Source organism: Erythrolamprus reginae, chromosome 2 (assembly GCF_031021105.1).
Source record: "Erythrolamprus reginae isolate rEryReg1 chromosome 2, rEryReg1.hap1, whole genome shotgun sequence".
Lineage (NCBI taxonomy): Eukaryota > Metazoa > Chordata > Lepidosauria > Squamata > Dipsadidae > Erythrolamprus > Erythrolamprus reginae.
The window spans coordinates 163,096,490-163,110,663 of NC_091951.1; the positions used below are offsets into that span (position 1 = coordinate 163,096,490).

General features: G+C 40.6%; 1 protein-coding gene across 6 annotated transcripts in view; it reads left to right on the plus strand.

Annotated features, from left to right (window-relative positions):
* Positions 1 to 14,174, plus strand: part of SDK2 (sidekick cell adhesion molecule 2) — a 543,580-nt gene that overhangs the window by 477,907 nt on the left and 51,499 nt on the right. For all 6 annotated transcript variants that reach the window (XM_070740240.1, XM_070740242.1, XM_070740239.1 and 3 more), the window contains 10 exons: positions 104 to 295; positions 3,589 to 3,710; positions 4,577 to 4,686; positions 5,880 to 6,030; positions 8,217 to 8,454; positions 8,582 to 8,697; positions 9,114 to 9,303; positions 9,863 to 9,961; positions 10,373 to 10,567; positions 13,224 to 13,425. In XM_070740240.1, the coding sequence (XP_070596341.1) occupies positions 104 to 295; positions 3,589 to 3,710; positions 4,577 to 4,686; positions 5,880 to 6,030; positions 8,217 to 8,454; positions 8,582 to 8,697; positions 9,114 to 9,303; positions 9,863 to 9,961; positions 10,373 to 10,567; positions 13,224 to 13,425 (1,615 nt within the window). The remainder of the gene's footprint in view (positions 1 to 103; positions 296 to 3,588; positions 3,711 to 4,576; positions 4,687 to 5,879; positions 6,031 to 8,216; positions 8,455 to 8,581; positions 8,698 to 9,113; positions 9,304 to 9,862; positions 9,962 to 10,372; positions 10,568 to 13,223; positions 13,426 to 14,174) is intronic.

Here is a 14,174-nt window from a genome sequence, read left to right on the forward strand (position 1 = left end):
AGATTTTAAAGGTTTTACTGAGTTATTTGGGTGTGTTCTTTCTGTATCCTGGCTAGGAATATGTGTAGTGCTATGTATCTATATACGTTGTGGGTTCTTTTAGGCTACCGAATCTCCTGGGAGGAATTCAACCGCACAAACACGCGTGTCACGCACTACCTTCCCAATGTCACCCTGGAGTATCGTGTTACTGGCCTCACTGCTTTGACCACCTATACTATTGAAGTGGCAGCCATGACATCCAAGGGACAAGGACTGGTTTCTTCCTCTACCATTTCTTCTGGAGTTCCCCCAGGTAAGCTTGATTTATTGGTCTTCCTGCAACAATTAGTATCTTATCACCAGACTTAGCAGAGATCCTTTGGAAATGTCTACAAGAATACAATGCAGGGAACAATTCATTGTTTACTAGTAATGTATGGAAGCATTTGACAGGAACTTATGATAGGAAGGTGGTTGTACATACAAATGAATAATAAGTTCAGAGAGAAACTGATCGATCCAGGTATTTCAAGTTACAAGGAGAATTCCACTAGAAGACAATGCACTTCAATTAATCATTTAGTGAAAACTATGATTGCCCAAATTTTCCTTGTAGATTTTCAAGGTTTATTTGTGAGGAAAGGGAATGTTTTGACAATGGTGATGTTTACTTTTTTCTTGGTTAGCAGGTTTGCTTTCTTTTTCAGAAAAAGGAAAGAGGGGATAACAGGAAAAACATCTCCCTCTCCCACCCTTTCTGTCCCTGTCCCATGTATAATTTTGGATAGTTTTCCAAAAGAACAGTACAAGTACAAAATATGTATTTTTCCCACAGTAGAAAAAAGATGGGATTTTTTTTTATTCCTGGCAGTTATTCTGAACAGCAGTTCTATATCTGGTCTGAGTAATAGCGATAGAAATCCTAGCATCTTGAAAGCTGCTAACCTGTCTTGTCTCAGGATCTATTGATACCTGCTGTGAAAATTAATAAGACTAATATCTTCTTCTCCAAGAGAGTGAACCTGCAGATCTGATCTGAGTGCTCAAACTGATTCATCTACTTTTAGGAAATTTCCCTAATTGAGCTCTTAACCAGGGCTTTGAGGAGCATCAGTTTGGAAAACTTAAGTAATTAGAAACCATGATGCCCTGGACCTTCAAAGCTACAAATGGAACTTCAAGGCCTGTTAAAGAAAGACTTGAATACAAATAATTACAGTGAATCTTAATAAGGAGGCAATGATTTTTCAGTAAATTTCTACTCTATTGCATAACAAAATTTAGCAAGGAACAAATCTTGTCTAAGGTATTGTGTCCTTCCCTCAATGAAGAATGAATCGTCCTCTTGCCTTTCCTAACCTTCTTATACAGCTTCGAAGGTGCATTTTCTGAAGTACATAATATTCCATATCTGATTTAATTCAGTTTCCCTGACTGAACTTTGACTTTGTCAATCTCAATCAATTTCAATGTTTGTTCTTTTCAGTAATTCAATTAATTTGAGTGTGTGTGCTTCATTTATTCAGGCACATAACATGCCGTCACAATCTGACAACAAGCAAGTACTCTCAAGTTTCAACATTATTAAATTAACAAACATCAAAGTAATGAATATGAAATTACAGACAACACTGTCAGCTCCTCTGGTGACCTTCATGAGATGGAAGTTTTGAATGTGATGAATATTCAAATCACTTTAGATATTTGTTTGAAGCCTGTGCCAATATCAGGCCTGCGCCAAGTAGGTGGTGATCCTACTTAATGCATCATTAATAAGCCACCATGTCAGTCACCAAAAGCTGTTGGGGTCATTTAGATTATCTGCTGATGTTGGCTGGTCTTGATGCTCGGGGAACAAACAACACACAATATACATGTTGTGAAACTCATAGGCTCCAATGCTTTGGAGAGATACAAAAGCTTTAACAAGTTGTAGACAGATGCTGCTTTCATGCTCCCATGCATTCCAAAGCATCTCTTCCAAACAGAATCTAAAGTATTGCACTGCTCTAATAAACACTCATGTCCGTGGAATTGCAGGCAGAAGAGAAGGATGCTTAATCCTTCCAGCTGGATCAGACCAAAGGCCTATTTACTCCCGGATTCATTTTCTGCAGTGACTAGCCAGGTGCTTGGTGGAAACACATAGAAACATAGAAGACTGACAGCAAAAAAAGACCTCATGATCCATCTAGTCTGCCCTTATACTATTTTCTTTATTTTATCTTAGGATGGATATCCCAGGCATGTTTAAATTCATTTACTGTGGATTTATCAACCACGTCTGTTGGAAGTTTGTTCCAATGATCTACATAAGCAAGAGATGAGGGCAATGACAAAATTTTAATAATTGTTAGGGAGATCTGGGTGCTTTTTATCCTGTAGAACAGTGGTTCTCAACCTTCCTAATGCCACGCCCCCTTAATATCTCATGTTGTGGTGACCCCCAACCATAAGTCGAGCCCCAATTCTCCCAACAGAGTTTTAAGCTGATTGACAGGAAGGTCAGGGGGATACCCCCACTGTAAATGCTTGATTGGTTGGATTGTAAAAATATGTTCCAAGGTGCCAGAATAGAAGCTTTAGTTCCTAACACCATGGGAAATTTGTCTTTTTTTAGGGTCTTAGGCGACTCCTATGAAATGGTCATTTGACCCCCTAAGGGGTCCCGACCCCCAGATTGAGAACCACTGCTGTAGAAATTTGCTTTATGGACTTAACTCTTGAGAACTTTCTCCTTCCCTGACAGGAATCAATGCTTCTTCTCTGATGCTTCTTGAACCAACTATCCTTAGAAAATGGTTTTGTTACCCATTTAGTATGAGCGCAAATATAATCATATTCTGTGAACTTATATAAAGTATTTTAGGGCATAGGGACTATATGCCAAAAGCTATTTGTATGACTTCTCAACTTCCCTAACATCTTAGGACAAGATTTTTAGGAAACAAGATTCTATAGACTTTTCACATTTATTTTTATTGTAAGAATTTGCATACCACATGCCTCATCAGACTCTAGGTTCAGAATTGGCCTTGTTTGGGTTTCTGTAGCTAAGATCTCAACAAATATTATAATAAGAGGTTAATCTTTAGATGTGGCACGTATTTACACAAGCATTAAACTGCTTTTCTCCTTTGCTGCACCTTACCCCACCTTGCCCACTTGAGCAGATTCGTATTTGATACTGATGGTGAATTCCTCTTTGCACCATGGTGTATATAGTATATGCTGGTTGTCCTCTTTTTACCTCTGAGATGTGTGATTCAGTCTTCTCTCTTACAGTACTTATCAAATCTCATGTTATGTTTGCTCCTATTACATTGTTTAGATTAGTTCCGTTCTCCTCATCCTAGTGTCTTTGAAGTGATACTTCAGCTTCCATTAGGCAGGTTCATAGGAAAGACTGTGCAGGCTAATGATCACAGATATAGAAAGTCATCCATTTGGTGGTCACCAAAGTGGACAAGCCATGACTAGTAAAGTAAATTGTTCAATGCAAACATTGGGCAAGATGCCATTTTCATTTTGTTTGTAGTATAGCTGGGCCACTGGCTATATTATGGCTTAATTAGTTCCATGTTCTCTGCTTTCTCTTGTTCACAGAACTCCCTGGGGCCCCAAGTAATTTGGGCATCTCCAACATTGGTCCCCGTTCAGTCACACTTCAGTTTCGCCCTGGTTATGATGGGAAGACTTCCATTTCCAGGTGGCAGGTAGAGGTTCAGGTAAGGCAGATCTCATTTGCTTGTTTTTTTAAAAAGCAGCAGAAGTTTCATCCCTTTTATAGCTCTTCATCAAGATGTTGTATGACAACTCTCATTACATTTCATGTAAATGTTTTGACTTGAAATCTACAATTTCAGATCAAAATAAGACACAGAGACAGAGAAAGAGAAAGAGAGAGAGAGAGAGAGAGAGAGAGAAATTTAGTGTGACCAAGTACCACAGTGGCTGAGGAATTCCTAGGAATTAGGAAGTAGGAATTCCTAGGAATTAGGAATACCCAGGAAACAGTAAATAGAGATAGCAGACCATAGGAGCAATGAACAGAATGGTATTTGATATCTAGTGATACTACATAGCTTCAGTATTTCATATTCATATAGGAATCTCATCCAATGTCCTGCAAAATGTCACCTCTAAAATATTTCTAGCAGAAAATCCTTGATTTAAAAATGAGCAATTTTGAAATCTCAATGATTAAGTGAAAGCAAAGAAAGTGGGGACGGCCAATGTGTTACATAAAAGGCTTTTCAATGTGGTGTATTTATTGTTCTCTTTTTTGTGTGCATGTACAAAAGTATTCAATGTGTGTGCATTTTTCCTGCTTGAAGACCAACAACGTAATAACAGAATAATAACAAATAATGAGATGGCTGTAATCTATTCTGCCAAGTAAACTATTGTGATTTTTTAAACAAACTTGTCCAAACATTTATTCTACTGTTAGATAAAAACAGTCTTGCTTTTCATACCCTGGAAACATAAATACCAAATGTTACTATGTTAGCTAACTATTTCCCCCCCTGCATCCTAGGGAAGTAAGTGATAGCGTACTTTCCCAATTTTACTCTGCCTTGCTTGCTTTCAGATGGGCCAGACTGGAGAGAGTGAAGAGTGGATGCTCATCCACCAGCTTTCTAATGAACCAGAAGCTCGATCCATGGAGGTGCCCAATCTCAATCCCTACACATATTATAGGTAAATCAAATGAAGATGGGAAAAGCTGGAAAAAAAATGTCACCCATCATTTAAGGAGACATCAACACATGTTTTTCAGCAATAGATTTACAGAAATGCATTCTTTGCCTGTAGTTTCATTAGAAAAAAATTCTGATAAGGAAATCAAGAATGAAGGCTTTCAAACAATATGTTGGGAGCTGTTCTACTTACAGAATCATTTTTCAGGCCCTTGTTTTTTAGCACTGTTTTATATCTTTATGTTTTATTATCTTAGTGTAGTACAATTAATGTAGTACAATTATTAAGAAACAGCTGGGTGCTACAAAAATGGAAAAAACAATTATCTCAATTAAGCTACATATTGTTGTATTACTGTAGTTGCATAGGGAAAGAAAGGCAAGGGTGGTGATGGCAATGGAGGCAGTAGCAATGATAGCGATGATGACAATGATGATGAGATTATAAAGAAGAAGAAGAAGAAGATCAAAATCAATCTTATCATAAATTGGAGCTGAGCAAAAAACAACCCAAAGTAGGGCTCAAGACAAAATTCATCTTCAGACCTTGATACTACCAAACATAGAAACTACATTAAAAAATCACAGCTAAAGCCTGTTTAGACCTATTGATAGCCAATGGCTAAATCCTATTGATAGGCCTATTCCTCATTAAAGTTTTCTTGGAAAACCCAACACACAGTTTAGAACATGTAGCCCAATCCCCACATAATATCCTTTTTGCTTCATATATGGGCTTTATGAAAACACACTTGTAGGGCACTATGTATTTGTATGGTTGTATGGCACTGATATTAAGAGGAAAGATGAACAGGGGGAAAACAAAGCAAAAAGTGGAAACTAGTCAAGGAGAGAAGCAACTTAGAACTAAGGGAAAAAAATTCCTGACAGTTAGAACAATTAATCCGTGGAACAGCTTGCCTCCAGAAGTTGTGAATGCTCCAACACTGGAAGTTTTTAAGACGATGTTGAATAACCACTTGTCTGAAGCGGTGTAGGGTTTCCTACAAAAGCAGGGCGTTGGACTAGGGGACTTCCAAGGTCCCTTCCAACTCTGTTTTCTATTCTATTTTATTCTATTCTATTCTATTCTAAAAGCCATCAAATGCATGTGAATGTGGAAGTTAAAAATCCTGGAGGATTTGCTGTGCTCTTCTCCCTTCCAACATTAATCAATTTCCTCTCTGACACCAGTTTCCGGATGCGTCAAGTGAACATTGTGGGGACAAGTCCACCCAGCCTGTCTTCCCGCAGGATCCAGACATTGCAGGCCCCCCCTGATGTATCTCCTGCCAATATTACAGTGCGAACAGCCAGTGAAACCAGCCTCTGGCTACGATGGATGGTGAGAACTGAAGCCTCAGGAGGCCCCATAATTGTTTCTGGAGAGGGAGGAAAGCAAACACTAACAAAGCAGGAGAAAGGGGCAAATCACAGCAGGCTGGCTACCCTATCATTATTTATCTAGTGAGCCAGACAATAGTTTGTTTCAATAGTAAATTTGAATTCAAGTTTAGTAGGGAGACTCCTATGAAGGGAAGAATATTTGTTGAGAAAGGATCAGAAACTGGGAATATCGCTATAGTGAAATATTGAGCAATTGGAATACAGTTTCACTCTTTCTGTCATTTAATGGAGGGGTCTAGAAGTACAGAAGGAAAGGGATGGGATATGAAAAAAGTAATAAGTAAGGGAAGAACTAATAGGTGGGAAATGAAGTATAGATCAAAATCAGAATGGAGAGAATTGAGGGGGAATCATTTAGCTTTCCCATGCTAGGTATTTTGGAGATAGAAGACTTCAGCTGGGACACCAGCTGAATAAGGCTTAATTTTGAATCAATACATATACAGTGGTACCTCTTCTTACGAACGCCTCTACTAAAGAAATTTTCAAGATACAAACCTGGTGTTTAAGATTTTTTTGCCTCTTCCAAACTATTTTCATCTTACGAACCTGAGCCGCCGCCACTGGAATGCCCCACCTCCGGACTTCCGTTGCCAACTGAAGTGCCTGTTCTTGCGTTGCTGGGATTCCCCTGAGCCTCCCCTCGCTGGGAAACCCCACCTCTGGACTTCCGTTGCCAGCCGAAGCGCCCGTTCTTGTGTTGCTGGGAAACAAAGCAACGCCAGCAAAAATGAAGGGAATCCCAGCGAGGGGAGCCTCAGCAGAATCCCAGCAGTGTAAGAATGGGCGCTTCGGCTGGCAACAGAGGTCTGGAGGTAAGGTTTCCCAGTAAGGGGAGGCTCAGGGGAATCCCAGCAACGCAAGAACGGGCACTTCAGCTGGCAATGGAAGTCCAGAGACGGGGATTCTCAGCAGCACAAGGCAAAAGGGGTGACTTTTGGGATGGGGTTGCACGCATTATTTGCTTTTACATTGATTCCTCTGGGGAAAATTGCTTCTTCTTACGAACTTTTCTACTTACGAACCTGGTCATGGAATGAATTAAGTTTGTAAGAAGAGGTACCACTGACCGGGTAGTTCGAAAACATTTTGGCAAAAATAATTACTAGCCATTTCTAATACAGCCATTTCCATCCAGAAAACTACATGAATATATCCTTAAAGTCACAATATCAGATTTTTGACATAACTGAAATGTTAATTATTTCACCGATTTTAATTTGGAATTTTTATTTTATTTTTAATAATTTTAATTTATTTCATTTTTAGACAAGGGGTAGTCTTAACGTTTCTGTTAGGGGTGGCAAGAATTTTATGTCATGAGAAAATTATAATTTTGATGAAGAAAAATGGGACCATGTGAATCAGTGGTACCTCTTCTTACGAACTTAATTCATTCCATGTCCAGGTTTGTAAGTAGAAAAGTTCGTAAGAAGAAGCAATTTTCCCCAGAGGAATCAATGTAAAAGCAAATAATCCATGCAAGCCCATCCCAAAAGTCACCCCTTTTGCCTTGTGCTGCTGGGAATCCCCGTCTCTGGACTTCCATTGCTAGCTGAAGCGCCCATTCTTGCATTGCTGGGATTCCCATGAGCCTCCCCTTGCTGGGAAACCTCACCTCCGGACTTCCATTGCCAGCCGAAGTGCCCGTTCTTGTGCTGCTGGGATTCCGATGAGGCTCCCCTCGCTGGGATTCCCTTCATTTTTGCTGGCGCTGCTTTGAATCCCAGCGAGGGGAGCCTCAGGGAAATCCCAGCAACACAAGAATGGGTGCTTCGGCTGGCAACGGAAGTCCAGAGCTGGGGTTTCCCAGCGAGAGAAGGCTCAGGGGAAACCCAGCAACGCAAGAAGGGCGCTTTTTTTAATAAATTGGTTGAATGTCCATTTTCTGCATGTATCATTTCAATTGAAGAAACTTACACGGTAATTTTAAATAATGAAATTTGGCCATTTCTACATAAAAGTCACAGCCTCTTAGGTAGCCTTTGAAACAGTACCTGGCTAGGTTCTGTACCTGACTAGGAGCTCTTCAGTTGAGTACGGCAGATGTGACCCTGTTTGATGTAGCCATTTTAGAGAAGAGTAGAATGCCGGCCAATAGTAATAGGCCACATCTTTTCTCAGCCACTGCCAGAGAGCGAATACAATGGCAGCCCTGAGTCGGTGGGTTACCGATTACGCTACTCACGTCTTGACGGGCGCAGCCACACCCTGACGAACACCATCCATGACCGTGTGGAGCGTGAGTTCACCATTGAGGACCTGGAGGAATGGACTGAGTACCGTATACAGGTGCAGGCCTTCAATGCTGTTGGACCTGGGCCATGGAGTCAGACTGTGGTGGGGCGAACCCGGGAGTCAGGTATTTCTTTTTCACTCCAGCTGTTTAAGACAATCTGGTAGGCTTATCACTGCCTGCTTGGAATTTAACCAGAAGTTCTGGACAATGTAGCAATGTGTATTCTTGTCTAAATTTTTTGTGTATGCAGTGCCTTCGTCTGGACCCACTAATATTTCAGCACTAGCTACCACATCTACCTCTATGCTAGTGCGGTGGAATGACATCCCTGAAGCGGATCGAAATGGATTTATCCTAGGCTACAAGGTATTAAAAATACAGATCTTGATTTGGTAGTCCATTCCTACTTGCTTTCTCTTGCGCCATACTGCCAAGACTTGACCTAAAGCATCATATTCCTCCACATCTAATCTTATTCTTGTTTTTCCAACTTGATCCTTAATCTCTGCTTGCAGACCCTATCCTTGTAGAAGCCTCCTTAGTGAACATTTTGTTCAGTCTTTTAATTATTGTATTACCATGAAATGGCCTTGTTTTCTTTCCTCTTCCTCATTTCCCCTCCTTCAAATCCTGTTTTATATCATGCCTTACCCTTATCCAGGGCTCTCATCCTATCAACTTTACAAGAATGGGTGCAGGTTAATAATGGTACCCTGATTAGCACTGGGGGCAAAGGGGAATGTTTGCCTTTATTTTTATCACTGATGCATCTTCTCTTCTAGATCATGTATAAGGAAAAGGATTCGGATTCCAGGGCCCAGTTCTGGTTAGTGGAAGGCAATGCTTCTCGGAGTGCCCAGCTCATAGGTTTGGGAAAATATGTCCTTTATGAGATCCGGGTGCTTGCTTTCACCCGCATTGGTGATGGTGTGCCCAGCAATCCACCTATACTTGAGCGCACACTGGATGATGGTAGGTGTCTCATAATTCTCTGTCTCTCAGCTATGCTTACTTTTAAAAAAGGATTAGCAACCAAAAATCAACACCATCTTCATTTAGAATGTTCAATAATTCAAGCCCTAATCATACTCTTTCTCTAAATTATTAAACGTACAACAAACTTCCTTTTGCATCCTTCGTGTATTTCTCAGTGATCTGAATTTTCCTTCATCTATCTGCATGTCCTCCATGAATTTCATTCCACATCCTTGTAACATTAACTGGGTTCCATCCCACCTAGATGGTTGAGATTCTTGAATCTAATATTTTCTGGCAGAGAACTTGGACTTCTCTCTAGTGTACTGTCACTATCATTATAAACTCTTGATCCTGCCTTATAAGCAATTCCACATCCCCACATCTTGTGTCATGATCCTCTAAAAATACAATACTGGTTTAAATGCCAGGTAGCATTAATGGTTTATACCTGTGTTTGTATGTGCATTCCAGTCATTGTCTGTATGAATAAATAAACATATACCTTAATCACTCAGCCTAATCTTCCATTGTCCTTTGTCTTGATGTATTCCAGTGCCTGGGCCACCGGTGGGCATTCTCTTCCCTGAAGTGAGAATAACTTCTGTACGGCTAATCTGGAAGCCTCCTGCTGCTCCCAATGGTATCATTTTAGGTAAGACACAGTAATCCAGAGTGAGCCAAGTTTTTGAGCTTCTCCCATTTCTCTTTCTGAAGAGCAAACAGGGCCATAGAAAAATTGTGTCAGGGTAAAAATAGAAACCCACATCAAACCTCAGACACTTATTATGTGATTGCTCCACAATTTCGGTCTACTTCCATTGGGAGAACTATTTCTTCAGCTGCCCTGAAGACAGCTACATGGGACAGTATCTCTTTTTCTTGTTGTTGTGCCATATCCATCATTGGATGTTGGTGATCATGTTGGCGATCCTATTTTTATCTACAGCCACATGAAAAAGTGCTGTTGAATTTTGTCGAAACCACTTTCACCTTAGATTTTGAAGCCATGGTGTTCTTCCTGGACCTCGTTTCCTTACCCAGTCCTACTCTGACTCTGTCGCAGCATACCAGATCACTCACCGCCTCAATACTACAACTGCCAATTCAGCCAACGTGGAAGTGCTCAGCCCCAGCGCCCGCCAGTTTACTGCCACCAACCTCAGACCTGAGTCCACCTATCTCTTCCGTATCACAGCGCAGACCCGAAAGGGCTGGGGTGAAGCTGCAGAGGCCTTAGTAGTCACTACGGAAAAAAGAGGTAATTGGGGTGGGGCATAATGTGTTGTGAGAAAAATTAGCCATATCTTCCCAGTGACTCTACTTTTGTTCCTAAGGATATTAACGCCATAAAAATATTACATGTGCGCTCCCAGGTTTGACGTATGATCATTCACTCAACACATTCACAGCCCTGGTTAACAGCCACATTCAAATCACTTTCAGTGAAACATCGAGGCACAACCAGTTCTTTGGAATACATGGAGAACCAGTGAATTTAAAGTAACAGCAATGCTTTACTGCTCACAATGTACATTTGTGCTCTTTCTCTCTCTCTCTCTCTCCCTCTCTCTCTTGCTCGCTGTTGCTCTCACTTACACACACCACACACACCAGCATCTTTCTCAATTAGGCTGTCAATTATAGTCAAAGGGACAAAGACTGCCAAGTCTGCATTCAAAGAAGACTCAAAGAGTGGGCAGGCTTCAGGACCTCTTTTGTCTCTAAAAATCCTTGCTTTGTTGATTCACAAGATTGGCAGCTATTCTTACTTTATTGCATAAGTTTGGTAGCTGTCGAAGGGGCTTGGGGAAGTTTTTCACATGCGCTCAGGCCCAACTTCTTTTGTCTGTTTAGTTTGGATAACATTTTCCCCCCTTTGTTTCCTTAACAACCTGGTTCCTTCTTATCTATCTCTTGAAGGGATCTTTCAAAGAAGATTCCTAGCTTTTATCTGCCATGCTTGCATGATTTTTAAAAAAATCTTCTGGCGTGGTACCTTCTGCCTAGTTCTCACAAGGATTATAATAAAAATTATCTTAAGGCAGTGTATTTCTGAGTAGTGAACTGGTATTGCAATTTATCCTTTCATTTTCAGCCACTTTTGTACTCAACATTCCCTTTACTTATATCACTCCCCATAAATCAGTATTCATTTTCTTGAAAGAGGGAAGAGCTACCAGTATGTGCAACTTCCATTTCAGTGCATGGAGGACACCTTGAGAAAAGGGAGGTGCTATTGAACGAATAAATACCCCAAGGAAGGAAGCAAGGCATAGCTCAAGATGAAAAGAGAGAAAGAAGCAACATTTCATTTCCCCCTCACTTTAAAGTTTCAGCCTTTGGAGGTTATCCTCAATAAGTTAAGACTGACGTCCAAAGCCTTCAGAATTTGTCAAGATCGACGCCTTCAGAATAAGTCGAGTCAGACATCCAATCTGCAGAATTTAATTCTGCAAAATGTTTCTGCTTTTAAGGATTTCCTGACAAATTAGAAGGTTAGCCTTTGGGAAATCTGCATGAATAACTGTCTCTTATGTAGCAGATGCAAGCAAACGTTAATATTCCACAAGAGAGCAAACCAAAATTCTCTGGGTTCAGCACTGATAACAATCTATTAAGCAGATGATAAAAAATATGAATGGGTAATTTGTTTATTACAAATCAGATTCTTATGAAGGCATTTGCAGAAAACTGCATCGTGCAATAAATTATCAATTATTGCTGAAAACCCATCAGTCTTTCTTCTAATAATGAGCCTGTTTCAAGGAAAATTCATTTTCTTTCAGACTTCAGGAAAAACATGCCCCAGGTGCTCATCTTTTAAGAATTGTAGTAGGAGTAAAAGCTTTATAGAATATCAATGGCCATATATCAAAGACATTCATTTACCAGGCTTGTAGTATAGTTAATGATGATTGAACTGATCACCATTTTTCCACATTAATTGTGTTAATATTTTCTCATTCTTCTTACTTAATCAGTTGAATGAATTCTGCTGTACCTTATAAAAAAAGGATTAATTGTGAAACTCATTATGAATTTTTTCTAAAAAACAAAAACACCCAAATTGTTACAGGTAGTCTTCAACTTACAGCAATTCATTTAGTCACCATTTGAAGTTAGAACGGCACTGAAAAAAACTGACTTTAAACCAGTTTTCACACATTGCAGCATCCCCATGGTCACATGATCAAAATTTCTCCATTTGCCGACGGGCATGTATTTATATGATGGTTGCACTGTCCTAGGATCATGTGATCACTTTTTGCAACCTTCTGACAAGCAAAGTCAATGGGGAAGCCAGATTCACTTAACAACTGTGTTACTAATTTAACAACTGCAGTGATTCACTTAACAATTGCAGTGATTCACTTAACAATTGTGGCATGAATGTCATAAAATGGGTCAAAACCCATTTAATAGCTACCTTGCTTAGCAATAGAAATTCCAGGCTGGATTGTGATTGTAAATTGAGGATTACCAGTATCACTCCGTGCCTTTCATTTATTATTCCTCAAACCTTTTCAACTATGTTCTGCTTTCAGAATGGTCATCCAAACCCAACTGGTTTCATAGAGTTAATATACTGTGTTTTTAAAAAGGGAGGGGGGAATGTTTGAAGCATCTCCATAAACTGTATGAATGGACGAACCATCTGTGATCGCACAGAAGCAACATTTCAAAATGGAAAACTAGGAAACCAATGAAAATACTAGACCTCAAAACCAATTAGATAATGTTTGGGATGGAGTACAGAAGGGGGGGGGCAGATACACATTTAGATTACTGGTCAGGATTCCTGTGCACATTGTTCCAACCCGAAAATAATCTCCAGCCTACCCCTATCATTGCCATGTCTCTTTTTCATCCCCTGAAAAACCAGCTTTCAGTGATCTATCTCTCTTATCTCCCAGACCGTCCCCAACCACCCAGCAAGCCCATTGTGTTGCAGAAAGATGTCAAGGCCAGGAATGTGCTGTTGTCCTGGGAGCCAGGCAGCGATGGGCTCTCGCCTGTCCGATACTATACTGTGCAAACACGGGAACTCCCTGATGGGAAATGGATGCTGCACTCCGCATCGGTGAAGCACAACACCACTTCCTTCATTGTGAGCAGGTGAGGCAGGAACTAATGCGGCGCGAGAGACATTTATGTAGAAAGGGAAACAGTTGTTGGGTGTTCCAATTTGTCAGACTGTTGGCATCTAAGACTGTGTACAGGCAATTCTTGACTGACAACCATTTGTTCAGCAACCATTCAAATTCACAATGGCACTGAAAATGGTGACTTATATGATTGGTCCTCACACTTGCAGCTGTCTCAGCATCCCCATGGTCATGTGTTCAGAATTCAAGCACTTGGCAACCAGCATGATGGCAGTGCCACAGAGTCATGGGGTTGCCGTTTGTAACCTTTACCAGCCAGCTTCCGACAAGCAAAGTCAATTGAAAAAGACAGATTTGCTTATAGCTGTGGCCCAGAAGGTCATATTAGATTCACTTAAAAATGACAGTGATTTGCTTAACAGCTGTGGCCAAAATGGTTGCAAAATTGAGTGGGGGGGGGACCTCACCTAATTGTTTTGCTTAATAACAGAAATTCTAGTCCTGATTGGTCATAAGCCAAGGACCCCATTTAAAGGGTGGCCTCCCAGTCTGAACTCAATTTTCATAACTTACTCTTAAGTGTGGAAACAGGACAAGATAGGGCAAATCCCACAGCTAAATCCAGAATGCTTTCTCAGATCGTGCAGAATGCAGCTGCGAGAGCAATCATGGGCTTCCCTACGTATGCCCATGTTACACCAACACTCCGCAGTCTGCATTGGTTGCCGATCAATTTCCGGTCACAATTCAAAGTGTTGG